General features: G+C 31.4%; 1 protein-coding gene across 3 annotated transcripts; it reads left to right on the top strand.

Annotated features, from left to right (window-relative positions):
* Positions 1–11,767: 11,767 nt before the first annotated feature.
* LOC107618549 (uncharacterized) lies at positions 11,768–23,313 on the top strand. 3 transcript variants are annotated; one of them, XM_016320639.3, is made up of 2 exons: positions 11,768–11,943; positions 20,762–23,313. In XM_016320639.3, the coding sequence occupies exon 2, from the start codon at positions 20,881–20,883 to the stop codon at positions 22,924–22,926; it is 2,046 nt and encodes a 681-aa protein (XP_016176125.1). In that variant the 5' UTR covers positions 11,768–11,943; positions 20,762–20,880; the 3' UTR covers positions 22,927–23,313. The 3 variants fall into 3 exon arrangements, with proteins under 3 accessions (XP_016176125.1, XP_016176123.1, XP_020966567.1); XM_016320637.3 differs by lacking the exon at positions 11,768–11,943 and adding an exon at positions 19,575–19,859; XM_021110908.2 differs by lacking the exon at positions 11,768–11,943 and adding an exon at positions 20,191–20,232.
* The last annotated feature ends 64 nt before the right edge of the window (positions 23,314–23,377 follow it).

Raw genomic sequence — 23,377 nt, 5'->3', positions numbered from 1 at the left:
GCTAAGCTTTTGAGGAAGAAAGAACTTGTCTAAGAAAGCCGTGACCAGTTTATCCCAAGAGTTCAGGCTATCTTCAGGTTGAGAGTCCGACCATATTCTACCTCTGTCTATTACAGCAAACGGGAAAAGCATAAGCCTGTAGACCTCGCAGTCAACCCCATTGGTCTTAACAGTATCACAGATCTGCAAGAATTCAGTTAAGAACTAAAAAGGATCTTCTGATGGAAGTCCATGAAACTTGCAGTTTTGTTGCATCAGAGAAACTAATTGAGGCTTTAGTTCAAAATTGTTTGCTCCAATGGCAGGGATTGAGATGCTTCTTCCATGTAAATTGGAATTTGGTGCATTAAAGTCACCAAGCATCTTCCTTGCATTGTTATTATTTTCGGCCATGTTTCCTTCTTTTTCGAAAATTTCTGTCAGATTTTCTCCAGAGAGTTATGCTTTAGCTTCCCTTAGCTTCCTCTTCAGAGTCCTTTCAGGTTCAGGATCGGCTTCAACAAGAATGTTCTTATCCTTGTTCCTGCTCATATGAAAAAGAAGAAAACAGAAAAAAAGAGGAATCATCTATGTCACAGTATAGAGATTCCTTTATGTGAGTAGAAGAAGAGAAGAAATTCGAACACAGAAAGAGGAAGAGGGTTCGAATTTTTAAGAAGAAGAGAAGTGTTAGTAGATAAATAAATAATTAGGAGGAGGTAAGAGAGAAGAATTTTCGAAAATCATTGAAGAGAAAAGAAAAATATTTTTGTTTTTAATCTAAAATTAAAGTTAGAATTCGAAAATTTTAAAAAGAAAAAGGAAATTAAATTAAATTAAAATTTAAAACAATTAGTTAATTAAAAAGGAATTTTGAAAAAGAGGAAGGTGATTTTCGAAAATTAGAGAGAGAATTAGTTAGGTAGTTTTGAAAAAGATATGATTAAAATAGTAAACTTTTAAAATCTAACAAAAAGTCAAATAGTTAATTAAAAAAGATTTGAAAATCAATTTTTTTTTTGAAAATATAAGAGGTTAGAAAAGATTTTGAAATTGATTTTGAAAAAGATTTGAAAAAGAAAATTAAAAAGATTTGATTTTGAAAATTAAAGTTAATTACTTGACTAACAAGAAACAAAGAGATATGATTTTAAAATTTAAATATTGAACCTTTCTTACTAGGCAAGTAACAAACTTAAAACTTTTTAAATCAATCACATTAATTGTTAGTAAAGATTTTGAAATTATGAAACAAAATGAGAAAAAGATTTTTGAAAATCAATTTGAAATTTTCGAAAATGATGAAAGAAAAATGAAAAAGATTTGATTTTTGAAAAAGATAGAATTTTTAAATTGAAAATTTGATTTGACTCATAAGAGACAACTAGATTTTAAAATTTTTTGAAAAAGTCAACTCAAATTTTCGAATTTTATGAGAAGAAAAAGGGAAAGATATTTTTTTATTTTTGAATTTTTAATGATGAAAGAGAAAAACAATAAAAAGACTCAAAACATGAAAATTATGAATCAAAACACATAATGCATGCAAGAACACTTTGAATGTCAAGATGAACACCAAGAACTTATTTTTGAAAATTTTTAGAAAAGAAAAATATGCAAGACACCAAACTTAGAAATTTTTAATTTTTAGACACTAAGAATGCAAGAATGCATATGAAAAACAAGAAAAGACACAAAACATGAAAATGCAAAGATCAAACAAGGAAATTCATCAAGAACAACTTGAAGATCATGAAGAACATATGATGAATTTTCGAAAATAAGAAGAAAAATTAAAAAGATGCAATTGATACCAAACTTAAAATTTGACACTAGACTCAAACAAGAAACACAAAATATTTTTGGTTTTATGATTTTAATTTTTTTTTGAAAATTTTTCGAAAATAAAAATAATAAAAACAAAAAGCTTAAAATTAAAATAAAATTACCTAATCTGAGCAACAAGATGAACCGTCAGTTGTCCAAACTCGAACAATCCCCGGCAACGGTGCCAAAAACTTGGTGCACGAAATTGTGATCTCAATGGCGCCAACAACTTGGTACGCACAATCATAATCTTAATTCTTTGTCACAACTTCGCACAACTAACCAGCAAGTGCACTGGGTCGTTCAAGTAATAAACCTTACGTGAGTAAGGGTCGATTCCACGGAGATTGTCGGGTTGAAGCAAGCTATGGTCACTTTGTAAATCTCAGTCAGGCGGATTCAAATGGTTATGGTGAATTGATAATTAAAATATAATTAAAATATAAAATAGGATAGAGATACTTATGTAATTCCTTGGTGAGAATTTCAGATAAGCGTATAGAGATGCTTTTGTTCCTCCTGAACCTCTGCTTTCCTGCTGTCTTCATCCAATCATTCCTACTCCTTTCCATGGCAAGCTTTATGTAGGACATCACCGTTGTCAATGGATACTTCCCGTCCTCTCAGTGAAAATAGTCCAAGATGCGCTGTCACCGCATGGCTAATCATCTGTCGGTTCTCGATCATACTGGAATAGGATTCAATAATCCTTTTGCGTCTGTCACTACGCCCAGCACTCACGAGTTTGAAGCTCGTCACAACCATCCCTTCCCGGATCCTACTCGGAATACCACAGACAAGGTTTAGACTTTCTGGATCTCAAGAATGGCTGCCAATAGTTCTAGCCTATACCACAAAGACTCTGATCTCACGATCAGAAGGCCAAGAGATACACATTCAAGCTTGTTTGCATGTAGAACGGAAGTGTTTGTCAGGCACGCGTTCATAAGTGAGAATGATGATGAGCGTCACATAATCATCACATTCATGATGTTCTTGTGTGCGAATGAATATCTTAGAGAAGAAATAGGCTTGAGTTGAATAGAAAAACAATAGTACTTTGTATTAATTCATGAGGAACAGCAGAGCTCCACACCTTAATCTATGGTGTGTAGAAACTCTACCGTTGAAAATACATAAGTGAAAATAGGGTAGACATGGCCGAATGGCCAGCCTCCCATGGAGGTCTAGAGATCTAAAATGATCAAAAGATCCCAAGATGATCCAAAGATGTTCCAAAGATGTAAATACAATAGTAAAAAGTCCTATTTATACTAAACTATTTACTAGGGTTTACAGAAATGAGTAAATGATGCAGAAATCCACTTCCGGGCCCACTTGGTGTGTGCTTGGGCTGAGCATTAAAGCTTTCACGTGCAGAGATCTTTCTTGGAGTTAAACGCCAGTTTGTAACCTGTTTCTGGCGTTTAACTCCAGAATAGGGCAGAGAGCTAGCGTTGAATGCCAGTTTGCATCATCTAAACTCGAGCAAAGTATGGACTATTATATATTGCTGGAAATCCCTGGATGTTTACTTTCCAACGCAATTGAGAGCGCACCATTTGGACTCCTATAGCTCTAGAAAATCCACTTTGAGTGCAGGGAGGTCAGAATCCAACAGCATCTGCAGTCCTTCTTCAACCTCTGAATCTGATTTTTGCTCAAGTCCCTCAATTTCAGCCAGAAATTACCTGAAATCATAGAAAAACACACAAGCTCATAGTAAAGTCCAGAAATATGATTTTTATTTAAAAATTAATAAAAATATACTAAAAACTAACTAAATCATACTGAAAACTATGTAAAAACAATGCCAAAAAGCGTATAAATTATCCGCTCATCATAATGCTGCAAAAGTAAGACAGAACTGTGGTTGTGGTTGCCACTGCTGCGGGCCAGGAGAAAAAGAGTTTGACGCGTTTTATAGCCTTTAGGTTTCGACTATTCGAGGTTGGGGCAATTTTTTAAACTTAATTCACTACTAAGAATTGTTTTAAGTCGATATTAATAGTGAAAATATATTTTTATGATTTTGCAAGTTTTATGAAATGAATTGAGTTGCCTGGAATAAATATAAATGCTAGTTTGAATGGTTTATTGATTGATTGGAAATGTTTAGTTGACTTTTGTACTTGATTTAAGGTTATTATGATGATGATTAAATTGTGACTGTTTCTGATTATTAAGTTGGAAAGTCGATTTGATTAAATACTATGTAAAATGATTTTCTTGGTTTGAGGTTAATTTGATATTGAGAATAAATCTGCATTTGAAATGATCTGATATATTGGGAATGAGTTTTATTTAGTTATCAAAAATAATTTCTGATATTTGAACTAGTCTGAGTTATTGGAAATGGTTGAAAAGAGGTTGAGAATGGTTCGGTTGAGACCCGAAAAGGGTGGCAAAGTCTGAGTTTTAGGGGAGATAGATGCTGTCAAAATTTTATCATGAAACTTAAGACTTTGTTTATTTAGAAAAAGGTTGGACTTGAGAGATCGTATTATTTGGTTTTTGATTTATTAAGAAAAGATTTATGTTTGGGTTTGATTTATTAAGGAAAAACTTTATGTTTTGAATGTGATTTCTTAAGAAAAGATTACGTATTGAATTTTTACTCATTAAAGAAGACTTTATGTTTTGAGTTTGATTAAAGAACTACATTTTAAGGAATTATGATTCAAGGAGTTTATTAATTTTAAAGAACGAGTTTGATTGTCGTCCTCCCTAAAGTCTTGAGACTCTGCCGTGAGATTTACTTAATAAATAATTATTTTTAATCTTTTGAAAGAGTTTTAAATTTGAAATGGTTGTTGAAGTTGGTGTTGGTTTTAAATAAAAATTATTTGAGTTCGGTTTGTTAAGAAGAAGAAAAAAATGGAAAAGAGAACACGGCACGTGTGATTTATGAAATGATTAAAAGGTCACGAGAGGGTGACGGAAAGTAAGTGGTTAAGGTGATGATGTGAAAATGTTAAGCTGTGGGCTTTATGTGTGAATGATTGTGCGGGGATGCCCGTGTATATGGAATGACTTCTAGGAGAAAGGGGCACATGCTTCAGCTGGAGAATCAGCACCTGCAAGTACTTGCAGAGGTCATGTTCGGCATACTTCAGCTGGAGAATCAGCACCTACAAAGGTTTGGAACCTTGCAGAGGTTATGCCGCTGGAATGCCTTATCTGACTTGTGAGTCAGATTGCGTCGGGTGTGGGTCTAAACCGACAAATGAGCTCATTACGTGCGTTAGGGATAGACATGCATCATGTTGCATTTCTGTGCTTTGTTTGTGTGTGCTTAAGTGTTTTAGTTTGCTTGTTTGATGAATTCTGTTTAACTGGTAACTGTTCTGTATATGTGTTTGCCTTGAATTTGATTATGTTTGTGATTGATTATGTTGAGATTGAGTTTCGATGGTAAATTGTTTTGATTTGGGCCAGAGGCCAAGATTTGGATATGTTTGGGCCGGATGGCATGATTGATTGGATTAGAGATAAGTTTTTATTAAAATATTATTTTACATGAAATTTTTGTAAGAGAAATACGAATTTTAGATTTGAATAATAAATTGATAATCACTATGTTTTGAAAATTGTTTTAATTACAATATCTTCTTACGACAATTCTTAAAAATCCTCTTCTGAGAACCCTTTTGAGGACGATGTTCTCACTCTCCTACAGACTTTCTTTTCAGGAAACGGATGAAGACGCTTATGAAGAGTTTTTTTTAGTTTAACTTATGCGATATAGATGTATTAGTTTAGTTATTATTATTCTTCCTTCGCCATTAATATTATAAATTTTGTAAGAGGGATACGAGTTGTATGATTTGTATGTATCTAATATGTATAAGTTACTTCAATAAGAAGTTTTGTTTATATATATGCTTGTTTATTTTATCGTAAAAGTATTGTTCAGGTTTTTCAAATAAAATAGCAACACGGTTTTGAGTCAAAGGTTCATATTTTATTATTAAGTACATGAAGTCGTCGTAATACCTCTTGCTATCAAAGTGGCGCAACCGAAAGCATGACATTCTGATAGTGAGTGTGTTACATTATATATTTTAAAAATGTGACTCATTTAGTGTCTAACCACTTATTTTCGATTAATATTGTTATAACAAGAATACATGTGACTTTATGAGAATGATATAGCTTGAACTTTGGTTATCTAGAAATTTACTAAGTGGTTAGAGTAGTTTCACATCACGAACCAACAAATACTAGCAATTGGAATGATAAAAAAGACTAGCCAAATGGATATTCGCCAGATTACTTACAGTTTGGGACTAAATAAAGATCTGTAAAATTTTTAGGGGTGGAGACCTGTCCACGTGAAATAGACTGGAATGGGGACATAGATACCATCTTCAAGGGACCCGTTAAATACACGCGAATATAAAATTACTAGTTTATATATATATATATATATATTTCTTAAATTTAGTAATCCTAATTCCTGTCTCCAATTTAAACTCTGTTTTTTCCTTCTAGACTCATCCTTAGCCTTGATTTTATATCTACTCTTCCTCTAACTCACTTTCTCTACCTCTTAAGTTCGTCATTATGTCGCTCAGTCTTTCCCTAAAATATTATATTATGTTATTATATTGGAAGATTTTTTTTTTTGAAATGTTATTTTTTATAATGAATATATTATGAGTTGTGTTGAATTATTTTGAATTGATTATTTTATGATTATTATATTATAGGTTTTTTTGTTATTCTTTTAAAAAATTTTCAAAGAATATCCATAGATAATCGTAGGTATCTTCATTCACTAAGGGGATAATTAAATAGGGGGACTTGCGACGAAGATAGAGAGCGGACGGGGGATATTTCTTTTTTAAACAGGAGTGAAGGACGGGAAAGGAGTCTGCCGTGCCCACACAAGTATTTATTACTATATCTATCTAACAATGAAAATTCAATTTGAGCCGATCTGAGATAGGACACGTGAACTTTATCTGCATTGAGTTTTAAGACAACGAACCTAATTCGAATTTAGGATCCTAACATAAACCTAGATTGATCTTACTCACTTGAGTTAATACTTGGAGTCATTACTGTAATAAATACTATACTATTAAATATAATTATATTAGTATATATAAAAGTTAGGTATACTTACAATAGATTTTATAATCAAACTAAAAAAATTCTAATGATCTTTTTTCTTCTTTTTTAATTTTAAATATTATTTACTATCTTAATGAAAAATGAATAATAATAGTCACTCACATAATTAAAATAGATCATCCTAATATATACATGACATTACATATATTAAGAATTATTATATGTGATAAGTTATTTCTTTATTTTTTTAAAGATAATTTATATGTAAATCAACTAATCTTTATAACATATGATCTATTACATAATTTTTCTCCTCTTAATATGGATAAATTGATGAACTTAATATACAAAATATAATTTATATTATTTAACATATGAAATAAGTAACTTAAGCCATTATCTAAGACAATAAATATGATAGTACAAATACCTACATATTTATTAGTATTAAAAAAATATACAAATAATATAAACATGATTTTTTTGGTAGAAAAGCAATAATAAAAGTTATTAATAAATTTAATTACATAATAAAAAATTATGAATAATTTTTTAAAAAATAATAAAAAATAAATCACTATTTTCACATACTAAAAAGTTTATAAAAAAATTTAGATAATAAATCAATACTCAATAAATTATACATTAGCTCTGTTAAAAAAAATTAAATTATATGTTAGATATTATTATTATATGTATATGTGTGTGTATTATCGATTGTTAAATTGTAATTAATTTCTAACTCAATTTTTGGTAATTGAAATTTAAATGATTGAAATTATTAAATGCTGAATATTTTGTACTTAACTAATTTTTTTTGTTATTAAAATTTTAAAAAAAGTGAGTTGTTAATCAATTCTGAATTAAATTTAAATTTGTGTAAGAAAATATTTTGAATTTTTTTCACTAACCAGATTTAATTTTAAAATAAAAAATTATTTTATACATCATATTATAAGATAGTGTAGTCATTCATTTTTTTCTTTAATGGCAATTATTGCCAAATAAAATGATATAAAAATGAAAAAAATATATATTTACTAATCTAGGAATAATAATTCATTTTTCAATAAAATAAATTATATATTGAATAACAAAAGTTGTTATAGTTTCTTTTTACACAAACTAATACTCAACGACGGTGTTTTGGTAATATTACCAAGAAATATTTGTAACACCCTCACTATCAGAATGTCACGCTTCCGGTTGCGTCGCTCTGATAGCAAGAGTTATTACGACGACTTCATGTACTTAATAATAAAATATGAGCCTTTGACTCGAAACCATGTCGCTATTTTATTTGAAAAACCGGAAAAATACTTTTACAATAAAATAAACAAGCATATACATAAATAAAACCTCTTACTCAAATAACTTATACATATTAGATACATACAAACCATACAACTCCTATCCCTCTTACAAAATTATAATATTAATGGCGAGGGAAAAAAAAATAATAACTAAACTAATACATCCATATCGCATAAGTTAAACTCAAAAAAACTCTTCATAAGTGTCTTCATCCATTTCCTGAAAAGAAAGTCTGTAGGAGAGTGAGAACATCGTCCTCAAAAGAGTTCTCAGTAGAGGATTTTTAAGAATTGTCGTAAGAAGATATTGTAATTAAAACTATTTTCAAAACATAGTGATTATCAACTTATTATTCAAATCTAATATTCGTATTTCTCTTACAAAAATTTCATGTAAAATAATATTTTAATCAAAACTTATCTCTAATCTAATCAATCATGCCATCTGGCCCAAACATAACCAAATCTTGGCCTCTGGCCTAAATCAAAACAATTTACCATCGAAACTCAATCTCAACATAATCAATCACAAACATAATCAAATTCAAGGCAAACACATATACAGAACAGTTACCAGTTAAACAGAATTCATCAAACAAGCAAACTAAAACACTTAAGCACACACAAACAAAGCACAGAAATGCAACATGATGCATGTCTATCCCTAACGCACGTAATGAGCTCATTTGTCGGTTTAGACCCGCACCCGACGCAATCTGACTCACAAGTCAGATAAGGCATTCCAGCGGCATAACTTCTGCAAGGTTCCAAACCTTTGTAGGTGCTGATTCTTCAGCTAAAGTATGCCGAACATGACCTCTGCAAGTACTTGCAGGTGCTGATTCTCCAGCTGAAGCATGTGCCCCTTTCTCCTAGAAGTCATTCCATATACACGGGCATCCCCGCACAATCATTCACACATAAAGCCCACGGCTTAACATTTTCACATCAGCACCTTAACCACTTACTTTCCGTCACCCTCTCGTGACCTTTTAATCATTTCATAAATCACACGTACCGTGTTCTCTTTTCTCTTTCTTTCTTCTTCTTAACAAACCAAACTCATCATTTTTATTTAAAACCAACACCAACTTCAACAACCATTTCAGATTTAAACCTCTTTCAAAAGATTAAAAAAAATCATTTATTAAGTAAATCTCACGGCAGAATCTCAAGACTTTAGGGAGGACGATAATCAAACTCGTTCTTTAAAATTAATAAACACCTTAAATCATAATTCCTTAAAATGTAGTTCTTTAATCAAACTCAAACATAAAGTCTTCTTTAATGAGTAAAAATTCAATACGTAATCTTTTCTTAAGAAATCACATTCAAAACATAAAGTTTTTCCTTAATAAATCAAACCCAAACATAAATCTTTTCTTAATAAATCAAAAACCAAACAATACGATTTCTCAAGTCCAACTTTTTTCTAAATAAACAAAGTCTTAAGTTTCTTAATAAAATTTCGACAGCATCTCCTCTAAAACTCGAACTTTGCCATCCTTTTCGAGTCCCAACCGAACCATTCTCAACCTCTTTTCAACCATTTCCAATAACTCAGACTAGTTCCAATATCAGAAATCATTTTCAATAAATTAATAAAATTCATTTCCAATATCTCAGATTATTTCAAATGCGAATTCATTCTCAATATCAAATTAACCTCAAACCAAAAAAATCATTTTACATAGTATTTAATCAAATCGACTTTCCAACTTAATAATCAGAAACACTCACAATTCAATCATTATCATAATAACCTTAAATTAAGTACAAAAGTCAACTAAACATTTCCAATCAATCAATAAACCATTCAATAAAAAATAAAACATAACAAATATTTGAAGGATTACAAGGATTTATTATAACTATATTAGAAAATGAGTGACATAATAACTATGTTGTCTAGTACAATTCATAATTTTCATCAAATTTCTAAATTTTGTTCTTATAATTAATACTACAATATAAATATCAAGATGTTAAAAAGAGGAGCATATGGCATATATACTTACAAGCCATTCATGGTGTCCTCGTAATCCTTCAAACACATTGTGTTTTGGGAAAAAAAATATTTAATTTTGGTTTTGGAAAAAAATGCTTTATAATTTTTAAAATTACTGAATATTAATTTAAAATTTGAAAAAATTGAGTATAAATTAAATGATTTAAAAATAAATACGGTGAAAAATTTAATTGTGTAATTTAAAAATAAAATAAATTAGATTGTGTTTCGTTAAACGAGTGAGAATATTATTATTTAATTAACTATATTAAATCATTGTTAAGAGGTTGATCTAATGTGTGTTGGAGAATAACTGATTTAAAATAATAAAAAAAATATTTTATATTATTAAAAAAATTAAGAATTCTATGTAAATATATTATTTAAGTTGATATTTCAAAAAATAAAATATTTAATTTATTTGATAACAGAATATTAGAGGCTAATTTTTTTTGTTATGGAAGTAGAAGTGGTGATATACTTTAACATTGTAATTTTTGGTGTTTTTTAAAACTGTGGAAGTACACAAATCGGATGGTCCGATTTCTGTACCTAAAATTTTTTAATTTTTTTAAACACAAATCGGACGGTCCGATTTGTGTACCTCTCACAAATCGGACGGTCCGATTTCTGTACCTCTACAAATCGGACGCTCCGATTTCTGTACCTCTAATAAATCGGACGGTCCGATTTCTGCTTTTCTAGTTAAACGATTCCACATTTGAGTATAACACCCTAACAATCCACATTTTAAAAAAACACCACTAACACTCCAATATTAAAAATAAAAAATTCAATACTAGAAGCACGCAGCGTAATGCACTGACACCTTGTATGTAGGTTGGATCCAGAAATATTATCATGAAGGCCAATAACATATATAATATTAAAAATTATACAAAAAATTATATAACGTAAGATGTATTATAAAAATATACCGATAGAGAATATATTTTAAAATACAAAAAATATTGTGTACTTTTTATTGATAAAGTGGTCGATTCTTCGTACTATAAAATTCATCGATAATAGAATCTGTGTCAATTTTTTCAATAATTTTCTTTTTAATATAATTAAAAGACAATTAACAAAAAATATATCTTTTATTTTGTTTTTGAGTTATTTTTCATAATATTCATAGTTGAAAAAGATCTCTCAATTATAACAGTTAAAATAGAGAAAATTAATATCAAATAAATAAAAAAAGACAATCACAAAAAGAAAAAAAATCACTTTATAAAATTTAAAAAATTTTATTTAATTAAAAAATATTAATAATAATTTTTTTTAATTTTTTTAATATTTATTTACTTTTTAAATATTAAAATTATTAATATTTAAATTTAATTAAATTTTTATTTATATTAAATTAAATATTAAATAAATTTATTAAAACATTAAATCATACTTAATAAATTATTACTATTAATTAAAAAAAAAAAGGGACCAAAACCTTCGCTCACCTTCTTTATGTCCGTCCCTACTTATGTGTATTGTGCGCATACATGACACGTGTCTATAGTCTCTTAATTCATGACTCAGTGATTTCTCCTTCTTCAATATTCATGTTCTCTCTCTTCCTCTCACTTTCAACTCTCATTCTCTCTCTTCCTTAGCATAACACACTCAAAAATTCTTTCTTCTCTCTGCTGAACTCAAAACTGAAGCCACTTCCCTCATTCTCTAGCACCTCATCTTCATAATCATCATTTTCAATTTCATCTTCATCAACAACAAGTAAGTATATTTTTTTGCAATAACTTTTTATTTAGTTATATTGTTTTAATTACTGTAGATAAAAAAATTAGATTAGTTTTTTAAAATTAATTTGTGTTAAATAGTTAATTGATAATGATAAAAGTGTTAAACCTAGTATTAGTTAGTTACATAATATTACTTGAATTAAGATAATACTAAAATATATTTTTGGTTTGGATTAATTTATTTATAATCAGGTTTAGACATTAAAAACGACCTAATTGAAAATAGGATTAAATTGAATCTAACTAAACACCTTATCCGAATCCATGTAGACTTCTACATTAAATTATTTTATAACTAATTGATTTGTCAATATTTGTTAATAAAGACTAGTTTATCAAAAATAATATTATTAGCTCTAATTTAGGTTATATTTTTCTTTTGGATGTTGTGTCTTTCTTAGGGACCGAAATTGACTAGGCAGCTTGCAAGTAGTCTAGCTTGAATTTGGTCTGATTTTTAAAAAATGTTTAAATTTAAGTTTTCTGATTCAATATTCATTTTAGTTTCTGACCATACTTGAAAGGACTAAATACCCCCAAACATTTTAAAATGTCATACTAATTTATTGCAAGTATAAACAAATTAGTTCTTGAAATTAGTTTGACAATAAAAGAGCAATATCCCAAATCTATTTTTAAAAAACTTTTAGTTAAATAATTTAATCTGTAATCAATTTTAATCACTAAATTAGTCTCTAATCTTTTATGTTTGACAAAGCAATTCTCATATCAAATTTTGATTAAAAAATTGGATAAATCAATCTAGATTGTTATTTAATAAAAATATAATAGTGCTTAAGATTTTTAAAAATTCTTCATATCAGTTCCTTCGTATAAACGAATAATATGATTTGGAATATGATTTGAAGATTGATTTGTCTAATGAAATACAAATTTAAGGACTAATTTAGCAATTAAAATTTGTTGAAAATTAAATTGTTCAATTTAAAATTTTCATAGATTGATTTGGAGCATCACTCTATCATAAAATAGTTAAATTTTTAGGGACAAATAGGTCCCTACAAAACAATTATATTTTAATGAAAATTAAAAATAATAAATATAAATATAATCACTACAAATATATTTTCACATAAATTTAATGACTATAAATATATTGTTTATATACCATTTATTAACTATATGTAATCTTAACGGTTTAAATCAATCTAATATCCATAAATACATTTTCATATCTTATAATAAAGGTTTTATTTTCATTCGATGCATTTCATATATATTAAAAAAAATCAAAAACAAAAATTCTTAATAAGTTGTTGAAAATAGTTACCCTAATTTCATACTAACTAAATTGCATTAAAACTTTTTATATCATAATTTTGCTGGGAATAATTGTAAAAATTGAAATAAAAAATAAACATTTTCAATTTCGTTTATACAGGCTATGAAAATGAGAAATAATATGTAAATAATAAATATTTATATTTTTATATAAAATGATAAATATATAATTGTTTATTTATTAAAAATTATTAAATTAATTATTCAAATAAAATATATATAATAATATATTAAAATACAAATAAATTATTTAAAATATGTAAAATATATAAAATTTAATTTAACGACTATTTTAATATCACATAACAAAATTTTTTTTGGCGAATTTTTAGGATTGTGGCCGAATCTGCCAAAATCGTCAGTATTTTAACGGAGTTAATTTACATCATGTAATTGTTGGAGACTGAAATTTGTCTCACTCGGAAATTGAAAATGCATGTGGTTATGACCTTATGTATGTGGTACTTTCAAGCACACATATATATATATATATTCTTTCTTTAAAATATGATGATTACTAATTAAGATATACTAAAATTTTATTTATTTAACTATCATGTAAATTCGTACTAACTAATAAATATAAATTTTAAAAGTTTTATTTAATAAAGCTATTTATTTTTGCATTTTAAATATAATATATATAAAGTATTTTATATTTTTACTTTTTACCTACAATTATTTGATATATTTAATAAATAAATAATTATTAAATTTTGGTATAATTGATGTTGTTCATTTTAAAATAATTATTTTTATATTTTATGTTTGTTTCTATGTTAACAATAATTTAATAATTTTATAATTAATTTTTTATTTTATATTTTTCAATTAGCTGTAACAATTAACTAAAATAAGATCAGGAGATGATAAAAGTGCAAATATAATATTTTAATTATATAAAAATTTGTTTATTATTATTCAATCACTATATATTCACTTTTATGCATGGTAGAAATAAGATCAGAAGCAAGTGGAATTGAGTGAATGTAGGTCAAATTTAAGTTTGATTACGAAATTTATGTTTGATTTACAAAAATTGAGTTCAGCATATTAACATTAGAATTTATTTATAGACCTCAAATTTATCTCATCAAAAATTTTAAATTATATTTATTAATTTTAAAAATTTAATTTAATAATTAATATATTTAATATTATATTAGTAGATAAATAAAAAGATAAAATATAATTTTGATCTTCAACATTTGAACAATAGACCAAGTCTTAATTTATTATCTAATATTTTTTATTTTATTCTAAAAAAGTTTTAAATATACTCAACATTGTCTCACAATTAAATTGGTCAAGAACAATTAATATATTAAATAATCAATAATATTTGATTTTAATACATAAGTAAAATCAATTTATTATCAATTATTAATGTAAAAATTTTTCATTGATATTGAAACGTTGATAATTTATTGATAAGATTTGAGATTTTTTAACAAGAAAGAAATTGATAAAAAAAAGTGTTATAAGAAGGTTTTGTTTATATTTTTTTAATACATAAAAAAAATATATTTTAACAATAATGTTATTAGCGTTATATGTCCAGATTTGATGATGATAATGACACAAACTCCAAACTAACTCCGTTAAATCTCTTTATCTTTGTTGGACCCACATGACTACACTTGCCTATATTCCCAATGAAGCATTTCGGCAAATTCAAAACATAATCCTTCCTTCGGCCCCAAGAACTCACCTTTTTTTTTTTTTGTAGTAAAATACCAAAAAAAAAAAAAACTTTATATGCACGGAGCTTATTAATATAACAGAATTTTTTAATAAATTTTGATTTTAAAATTTTAAAAAATATGTGCCACTTAAAAAATATAGAAGTTGCAGGATTTTGTATCATTTCCTGATGCTATTCTTTGTACCTCTTCATCTTTAAAGCAGCTTTTATGTTTTATTTTTATATGTATTTTAAATAATTTTTTTAATAATTTTAGATTTTTTTCTTAAATTTTAAAGGTATTTATTTTAAATTTTTGGATGTTTTTATTTCATATATTTTACATATTTTTTTTAGATTTTGGATTTTTTTTAATTTTTATATTTCTTTTTTTATATTGTGAATATTTTTTCAATAATTTTAAATGTCTCATTTTGTTAAATTTTTAATATTTTTAAAATAATTTTAAATATTTTTTATTCGGTTTTAGATTTTTTTATTAAGTTTCAAATGTTATTTTTTCAATAATTTTAGATTTTTTTATTTTGTTTGTCTGTGAATTTTTTTAATATTTTGGATTTTTTTTGTTAAGTTTTAGATGTTTTTTCTAATAATTTTAAATGTTTTTTTGGGCAATTTACACAAATAAAATGATTGAACGAATCCTTTATGTAAATACAGCATTGACAATTTCCAAACGCAAATGCAACAAACGCAATTGTATGTAATCCGCTACACCCTGTAGCAGAACCCAATTGCACGTAATCCGCTACAGGCTATCACGGATTATGTTGAGGACTTCAATACTCATAAATCGCTACACCCGGTTTATGCTCATATGGTGATATACTCATAATCCGCTACACCCTCTAGCGGATTATGAAGAGTGTGGAAGCTTGGGAAGATGCCTATATATACCTAGCAAGTTGTGTAGAGTGTCACTTTCATTCATTCGTAACTTGAGGGATGGAGAGTGAAGAGAGGTTTTTGGTGTTAGTGCACCATTCTGGAAAAATAAAAAAGAGCAGGAGGCACGGTGTGAAGTTTACAGATAGAGAACCACTGAGTTTTCGTCAGGTCGTCTGATACACTGTTCAATCTGAAGAGCAGTATACTGCAGAAGTTGGGCGCGGGTGGCACAAAGTGGATGAAGAAGCTGTTCTACAATATTCCTATTGTGGTTGTGTCAACCGGTGTGCAATATGAAACGTTCGTGTTACGAACAGATGAAGATATGCAAGTGTTGTTTCATTGTCATCGGAGTTTCCCGGAAGTGAGGATACACGAGTTATTTGCGAAGCTGGAACATGGGATCCATAGTTTTGGTGCATCCGCTCCAAACCCTCAGTCCACCACGATGGGGGGGTGCCTCCACCTCGATGTCCGTCGTTGCACTTGAGTGTTTGTTGGAGTATCGGCCAGCCGGTCCAGTTAGGGTATTCACCTCAACTCATCCATCTCCAGATGTAGGACGTGAGGGGAAACCGGATCGGGTGGAAAATGCTATGCTAGAGGATGATTCCGACGAAGTGCCTGCTGACATTGGAGGGGACAGCGATGATAAAATTCCGACAAACTCAGCAACATGTCAACCACCGTCAAGTGCCGGCACACATGAGCAACCTGCACATTATTCTACCCTGGATCCGGAAGCCATCGGCCAACTGACGGAGTCAGCACCAACCTTTGGGGGTCAAGGGTTGCAGGAGGGAAATTCTGTAGCTGAATTTTCAGTTGGCCAGTCTTTCCACAGTAAGGAGGAAGCTATGCTTACTGTAAAGGATTATAGTATTCGGCGCGGTGTTGAGTACAGAGTGATAGAGTCGGATCATCTTAAGTACCATGGGAGATGTAAGGAGTTCAGGAAGGGTTGCACGTGGATGATTCGCATCAGCCTTCGAGCACGGAAGGGAACCTGGGAGGTTCGATGGTACAACGGACCACACACATGCTTGGCTACATCGATATCAAGCAACCACCGACAGTTAGATTATCACGTGATCTGTGCGAAGATCTTTCCTCTAGTTCAAGCCAATGCGGCGATATCGATAAAGGTGTTGCAAGAAGCTATCGAAGGAACGTACGGGTTCAAGCCAACTTATAGGAAGACGTGGTTGGCAAAACAGAAGGCGGTTGCACAGATATACGGGGACTGGGAAGAGTCCTACGCCGAGCTACCTCGTTGGATCCTTGGTGTGCAGTCTACCATGGAGGGGACGGTTGCCTTGTTGAAGACGTCTCCGGTTCGAGTCGGTGATGACGTCGATGACCAGACCGTGTACTTTCATCGTCTTTTCTAGACGTTTCCTCCTTGTGTTGAAGCTTTCCGACACTGCAAGCCATTGGTCAGCATAGACGGTACTCATCTGTATGGCAAATATGGAGGGATTTTGCTCTTGGCCATCGCTCAAGATGGGAACTCCAACATCTTGCCTATTGCTTTTAGTCTCGTGGAGGGGGAAAATGCCGAGTTGTGGTCTTTCTTCTTGACCAACCTGCGCCAACATGTGACTCCACAACAAGGGATATTGGTCATCTCAGATAGGCACAACGACTGCACTAGAAAACCCTAAAAGTGGGTGGTTACTCCCTCATGCGTACTGAGCATTTTGTATTCGGCATGTTGCAGCTAACTTCGCACTCAGTTTCAAGGGCACGGATGCAAAGCGTTTGCTTGTGAACGCTGCTTATGCGAAGACTGAGGCAGGGTTTCACTATTGGTTTGATATAATAGGACTGAGAATCTGGTAATGTGTGATTAGGCGAACAGAATAGAATACGATAAGTGGATTCAGCACCAGGATGGTGGCAGACGATTCGGTCACATGACGACTAATATATCTGAGTGTATTAATTCTATTCTGAAGTGTACACGGAATCTTCCGGTTACCGCCCTAGTGAAGTCCACATATGGTCGGCTAGTGGAGTTGTTTGTGATGGCAGAGGCTCACTTGGCCAACGGTGCCAAGTTCTGCCAGTCTTTTATGAAGGCGATGGAGTGCAACTTGAAAGACTCCAGATGCTTCACTGTCACCCTGTTCGATAGACACTAGTCTGAGTACACCGTTGTCGAGACGACATCGACCGGGAGCTTTTCACTTGGGACGTACCGAGTTTCCCTTCAGGATCGTACATGCGACTGTGGATACTTTCAGGCTCTACATTATCCATGTTGCCATGCGATTGCATGTTGTGCCCAGTCACGGCTTGACTAGTCTATCTATGTCGATGAGCTCTATACCATGCAGAAGGTGTTCAGGGTGTACCAGATGGGTTTTGTGCCGCCAATACCGGAGGGACTTTGGCCACCTTATGACGGTTCGACCATTATTCCGGACCCCAACTTGAGGCGTTGTCATGATGGGCGACCAAGGTCTACCAGAATCCGGAACAACATGGATGAGGCCAACCTTAACTGACCGAAGCGATGCGGGCTCTGCAGACAACCTGGGCACACGCGTAGATTTTGCCCCCATAGAGGCTCCACCGTTGCCGGTAGTTCATAGGACTTCTAGTCTGTGTGCTTTTAGCTTTTTGAATTTTATTTTCTCATGTAGCAATTTACGTTTTCGGGTGTTAGTGTTAGTGCCTTTGGTGTGTTTGTGTTAGTTCCGACTTATTTGTATGACTTATGACTTATGACTAATGTAGTAATTTAATCCGTGTTAGTGTTAATGCCTGGTGCCTATTATATTTCTACGGCTTATTGTTTATGAAGATTGTATTTGTATAACTTGGTACATTTTGCATCACAAGTTGTTACTATTAGACTGGTATTGTTAGGCATCTTCCCAAGCTTCCACACTCTTCATAATCCGCTAGAGGGTGTAGTGGATTATGAGTATATCACCATATGAGCATAAACCGCTACATTATGAGTATTGAAATTCTCAATGTAATCCGCGATAGCCTATAGCGGATTACGTGCAATTAGATTCCGCTACAGGGTATAACGGATTACATACAATTGCATTTGTTGCATTTGCGTATGGAAATTGCCAATGTTGTGTTTGCGTAAAGAATTTGTTCAATCATTTTATTTGTGTAAATTATCTTTTTTTTTGTAATTTTTTGGATGTTTCTTTTAAACGGCGTGACAAAAGAAATGACGATGACAGACGACAAGACGCCTGCAGACGCAATGATAACACGATGGATACATTTTAAAAAATTATATATTTAAAACTTCTAAAATTTAAATATTTAAAACCTAAGTATAAAAAAGAAAATCTGAAATAATACTTTCGTTTTTAATATTTTATCTTTATTTAGTTTTAATTATATATTCTGATAAAAATATTAAATATGTCTAAAATGGAAACATATAAAATTTAGATATAAAAATATTTAAAATAATATCTTTTTTTTAATAATTTTTCATTTTTTATTGTGCATTTTCAAAAAGAAAAATTTAAAAATTTTAAATTTTAAATATCTAAAATTTAAATATAAGAAATTAAAAATAATATATTTTTTTTATTGTGGTTAAATTTTAAACTTTTTATTATATTTTAAATATATTTTTGTTAAATTAAAAAAAATTTATTTTTATTTAATTTTAAATATTTGTTTTCAGTTGATTTTAGATATTTTTATTAGTTGCGCTGCTTCGAATAATTGCAGCGCAACTATTATTGACGGATACCCTAATTGGTACCTAGCATGATTGGAGCTTTTCTGGCGTTGCTTCTACCGCCGTCTAGTCGTCTTCCCTCTTCCGTTTTAAAAATTTGCCTCCCAAAATTTTGCATCTGTTTTTCATTTCCCGCTTTAATACCGTCCTCTCTTTTTCCCACTCTCACACACACAGTGACCACTCTTCTTACACTACTCGTTCGTGCGCCCTCTCTCTCTCTCTCTCTCTCTCTCTCTGGAACCCTGTTATTCAGTGAAGCTACTGTTAGGTTTGTTCCATTCTCTTCTACTCGTGTCGCTATACGTTGATCACTAAGCGTTAGGGTTATGTTAACTCAAGCTACTCTTTTTGGTTATGTTTCTATGCTCCTTCTCTGTTAACTCAAGCTTTCATTTCATACGCGCCTGCTTTTTTCTATTTCTAACTTGTATTCAGAAGCTTTTTCATTTCTCACTCTTCTCCGTCTTTTTTCAGTCTAATGTTTAATACTGAATGCGTAACTTGTATCTGTGTATATGGAACTTCTGTCTTTTACTTTTTTTTCCCTGTGTAATGTAAGTAATTTCTGGTTTGTTTACTTGCACTTTGAAATAGGTACTAGGGTTCAGACCAAAATCCCAGGCTTCATTGTTTATGAAAATGTATGCCCTAACTTTTTCCCTCGAAAAAAAACGTTTCAGTTCAAAATGAGATGCAATTTGAGTTTGCTAGTTATTCAATAGATTATGGATACAATGGTAGATTTTATATTATACTATCATGTTCCTAGAATTTAGGGTTTGTCTTCTTTCTCTCATTCTTGAAACCTGGGCATTTTGTTATCATTAGAATCGTAATAACCGAATTTGAAATTTGAACTGTTGTCAACTTGTCATGCACTCTAAATTCATTTGGGGGTTTAACTCGATTGTGCATTGGGATTAGCCTAATTTGGGTTTTAAATTGAATTATGATAGATTATAGATTATATCAACATATCTTGTTGTTTTGACTGCTTTTGATTAAAAGAAATTATATATAAAAATATATCTTTCACTTGTTTGCCTTTACCTAATTGCTTGTTTCAGAATGTATAATGTTCTTGTGTACGTGTTTGCATGCATGAATCATGCTAATGCTTTGTATTGGTGGTTTGACATAATTTTATCTTGTTTTGCTTGTGTTAATCAGGTTAAAATATTGTGCTGCTTGTGGAATGTAAGCAGCAATTACAAGAAGTTGGAATTTCTACATTTTACTGTGAGATTGAGAGTGCTAGGCTGATTGGATACTGATACCAATTTGCAGCCATGGAGTGTAACAGGGATGAGGCATTGAGGGCTAAGGAAGTTGCTGAAAGTAAAATGCAACAGGGTGACTTTCAAGGGGGGCTCAAGTTTGCTCTGAAGGCAAAGAAAATGTATACCGATGTTGAAAACATTGCTCAGATCCTTACAATTTGTGAGGTTCACAATGCAGCACAGAACAAACTTACTGGTGGAACTGACATGGACTGGTATGCTATTCTTCAGACAGAACAATTGGCCGATGAAGCAACCATAAAGAAGCATTATCGGAAGCTTGCACTACTCCTTCATCCTGATAAGAACAAATTTCCTGGTGCAGAAGCTGCTTTCAAGTTGATTGGGGAAGCCAACAGAGTGTTGGGTGACCAAGCAAAACGTTCTGTGTATGACATGAAATATCAGGTCTCTGTGAAACCTGCATTCACTGCAAGAAATGTTCAAAATGCAACAAATTATCAGAACAGTTATTTTCCAAACCCCACCTTTGGTAATGGCCATCATCAGCCCGAACCACAGTTATTTTGGGCATCTTGCCCACATTGTAGTACTAAGTGCCCATACTACAAAAACATTTTGAACACAACCTTACATTGTTATAAATGTTTCAATACCTTTCATGCTTTGGGGAACCAGAATGTCTCACCAGCGTATACAGGGGCAGCATTTACTATCCATAAGGAAGCTCGAAAGAAGGGTGCCCGAAAACCTGCTTCAAAAAGTAATGGTGGAGGAAATGCAGAGAACTCCGTGCCAGTGTCTATGAAGAAATGTGCTGCTAATGGAGTTGGTGGGCATCATAAAAGTCGAAAGAGTAATGATGGCTCTGCGGCTAGAGGGCAACCAAAGCGCAATGTTTCTGCATCTAAAGGGACCAAAACAACTGAATCACAGCACCCAACAAATGTTGGAAGTAAGAGAGTGAGACAGTCAGCCCCAGATCCAAGAGAAAATTTCAACTATTGCAATGGCAAAGGCAAAGCAGATGCCAACGTTCAGGAGAATGGGGTTGATCCTTCTACACTTAATGCTAGGAGATCTTCTAGGCAAAGGGTGCATGTTTCATATGTTGAAAGCGATGATAATGATGATTTGGAGAGCCCTTCCAAAAAGGAAGAGCCTGCAGGTGGAGGGTTGTCCAATAACAGTAATCCTGCTAGTTCTGCTGCTGGGGTAACCGATCAGAATGGAAAGGTGAGAAGTGAAGTTTGTGATCCACCTGAAGAAGCATTTTCACAGAACAAAAGCAAAATTGGGCACTCTCATATTCAAAGGGAGATGTCCAATGCAGATCCTGGTCTTAGAACCTCAAAAGAGGACCACTGCTCTCCATTTAATTCAAATGGCCCGTCTGATGCGGAGTACATTATTTGTCCTGATGCAGAATTCAATAATTTTGAGAAGCACAAGGCTGAGGAATGTTTTGCTGTTAATCAATTCTGGGCTATTTATGATCCTGCTGATGCTATGCCAAGATTTTATGCTCTCATAAAGAAAGTGTTCTCCCCTTTCAAGCTTGTGATTACTTGGTTAGAACCTGACCCAGGTAATGAAAGTGAGATTGATTGGCATAATGCAGATTTGCCTGTTGCTTGTGGTAAGTTCAGACTTTCTGGTTCTCAGAACACTACAGATGCTTGTATGTTTTCTCACCAAATAGGCTGTTTGAAAGGAAGTACCAGAGGTTCTTATCTGATATATCCCAAGAAGGGAGAAACTTGGGCAATTTTCATGGATTGGGATATCAAATGGAGTTCAAATCCAGAAGATCATTCAAATTATAAATTCGATTTTGTGGAAATCCTATCAAATTTCACTGAAAATGTTGGCACTGAAGTTGCTTTTCTCAGTAAAGTTCAAGGATTTATCAGCGTCTTTCAGAAAAATGAGAATGGAAAGAACACATTTTCCATTCCACCTAATGAGTTATATCGGTTCTCGCATCAAATTCCGTCATGCAAGATGACTGGTAGTGAAAGGGAAGGTGTTCCTAGAGGTTCTTTTGAATTTGATCCTGCTGCCGTTCCTCTTGATCTCCTTGGGAGGTCGTGATTAACTGATTATGATGTTAAGAGGGAGAATGGAATGTTTAACGTTAATAGTATAAGGATAGTGGTGCTGTTTAGAGATTCTCAATCTTCTGACATTCAACAAGGGGACAGCAACATACGTATACAAATTAGTGGTCTTGACTAAGAAAGACGAGGTAGTGCTACTGCTATTGAGAGGGTAACACATCCCAAGAAACATTGAAAAAAAAAAAGAAAAAGAAAAAAGAGGGGGACGTGTTTCCCCATTTGCTAGTGTTATGAATTTTGATTAGTTATTGAAGATGCTGTCTTATGTACATCTATTTGTTAGGCATAACTTTGTCTGATGTTTTGTTGTGGTTTGACATTCATGTGGTTGGAGAAATATGACGTGTTCTTTTACGCTCTTGTAGAATCATGCTTTTTAGTTTTTACTCATCAAGCTCAACAATTTTTATTTTTTAACAGTAAGC

Source organism: Arachis ipaensis, chromosome B9 (genome assembly GCF_059453495.1).
Source record: "Arachis ipaensis isolate K30076 ecotype BB chromosome B9, ASM5945349v1, whole genome shotgun sequence".
Taxonomy (NCBI): Eukaryota; Viridiplantae; Streptophyta; class Magnoliopsida; order Fabales; family Fabaceae; genus Arachis; species Arachis ipaensis.
This window is presented reverse-complemented; position numbering and strand designations above follow the sequence as displayed.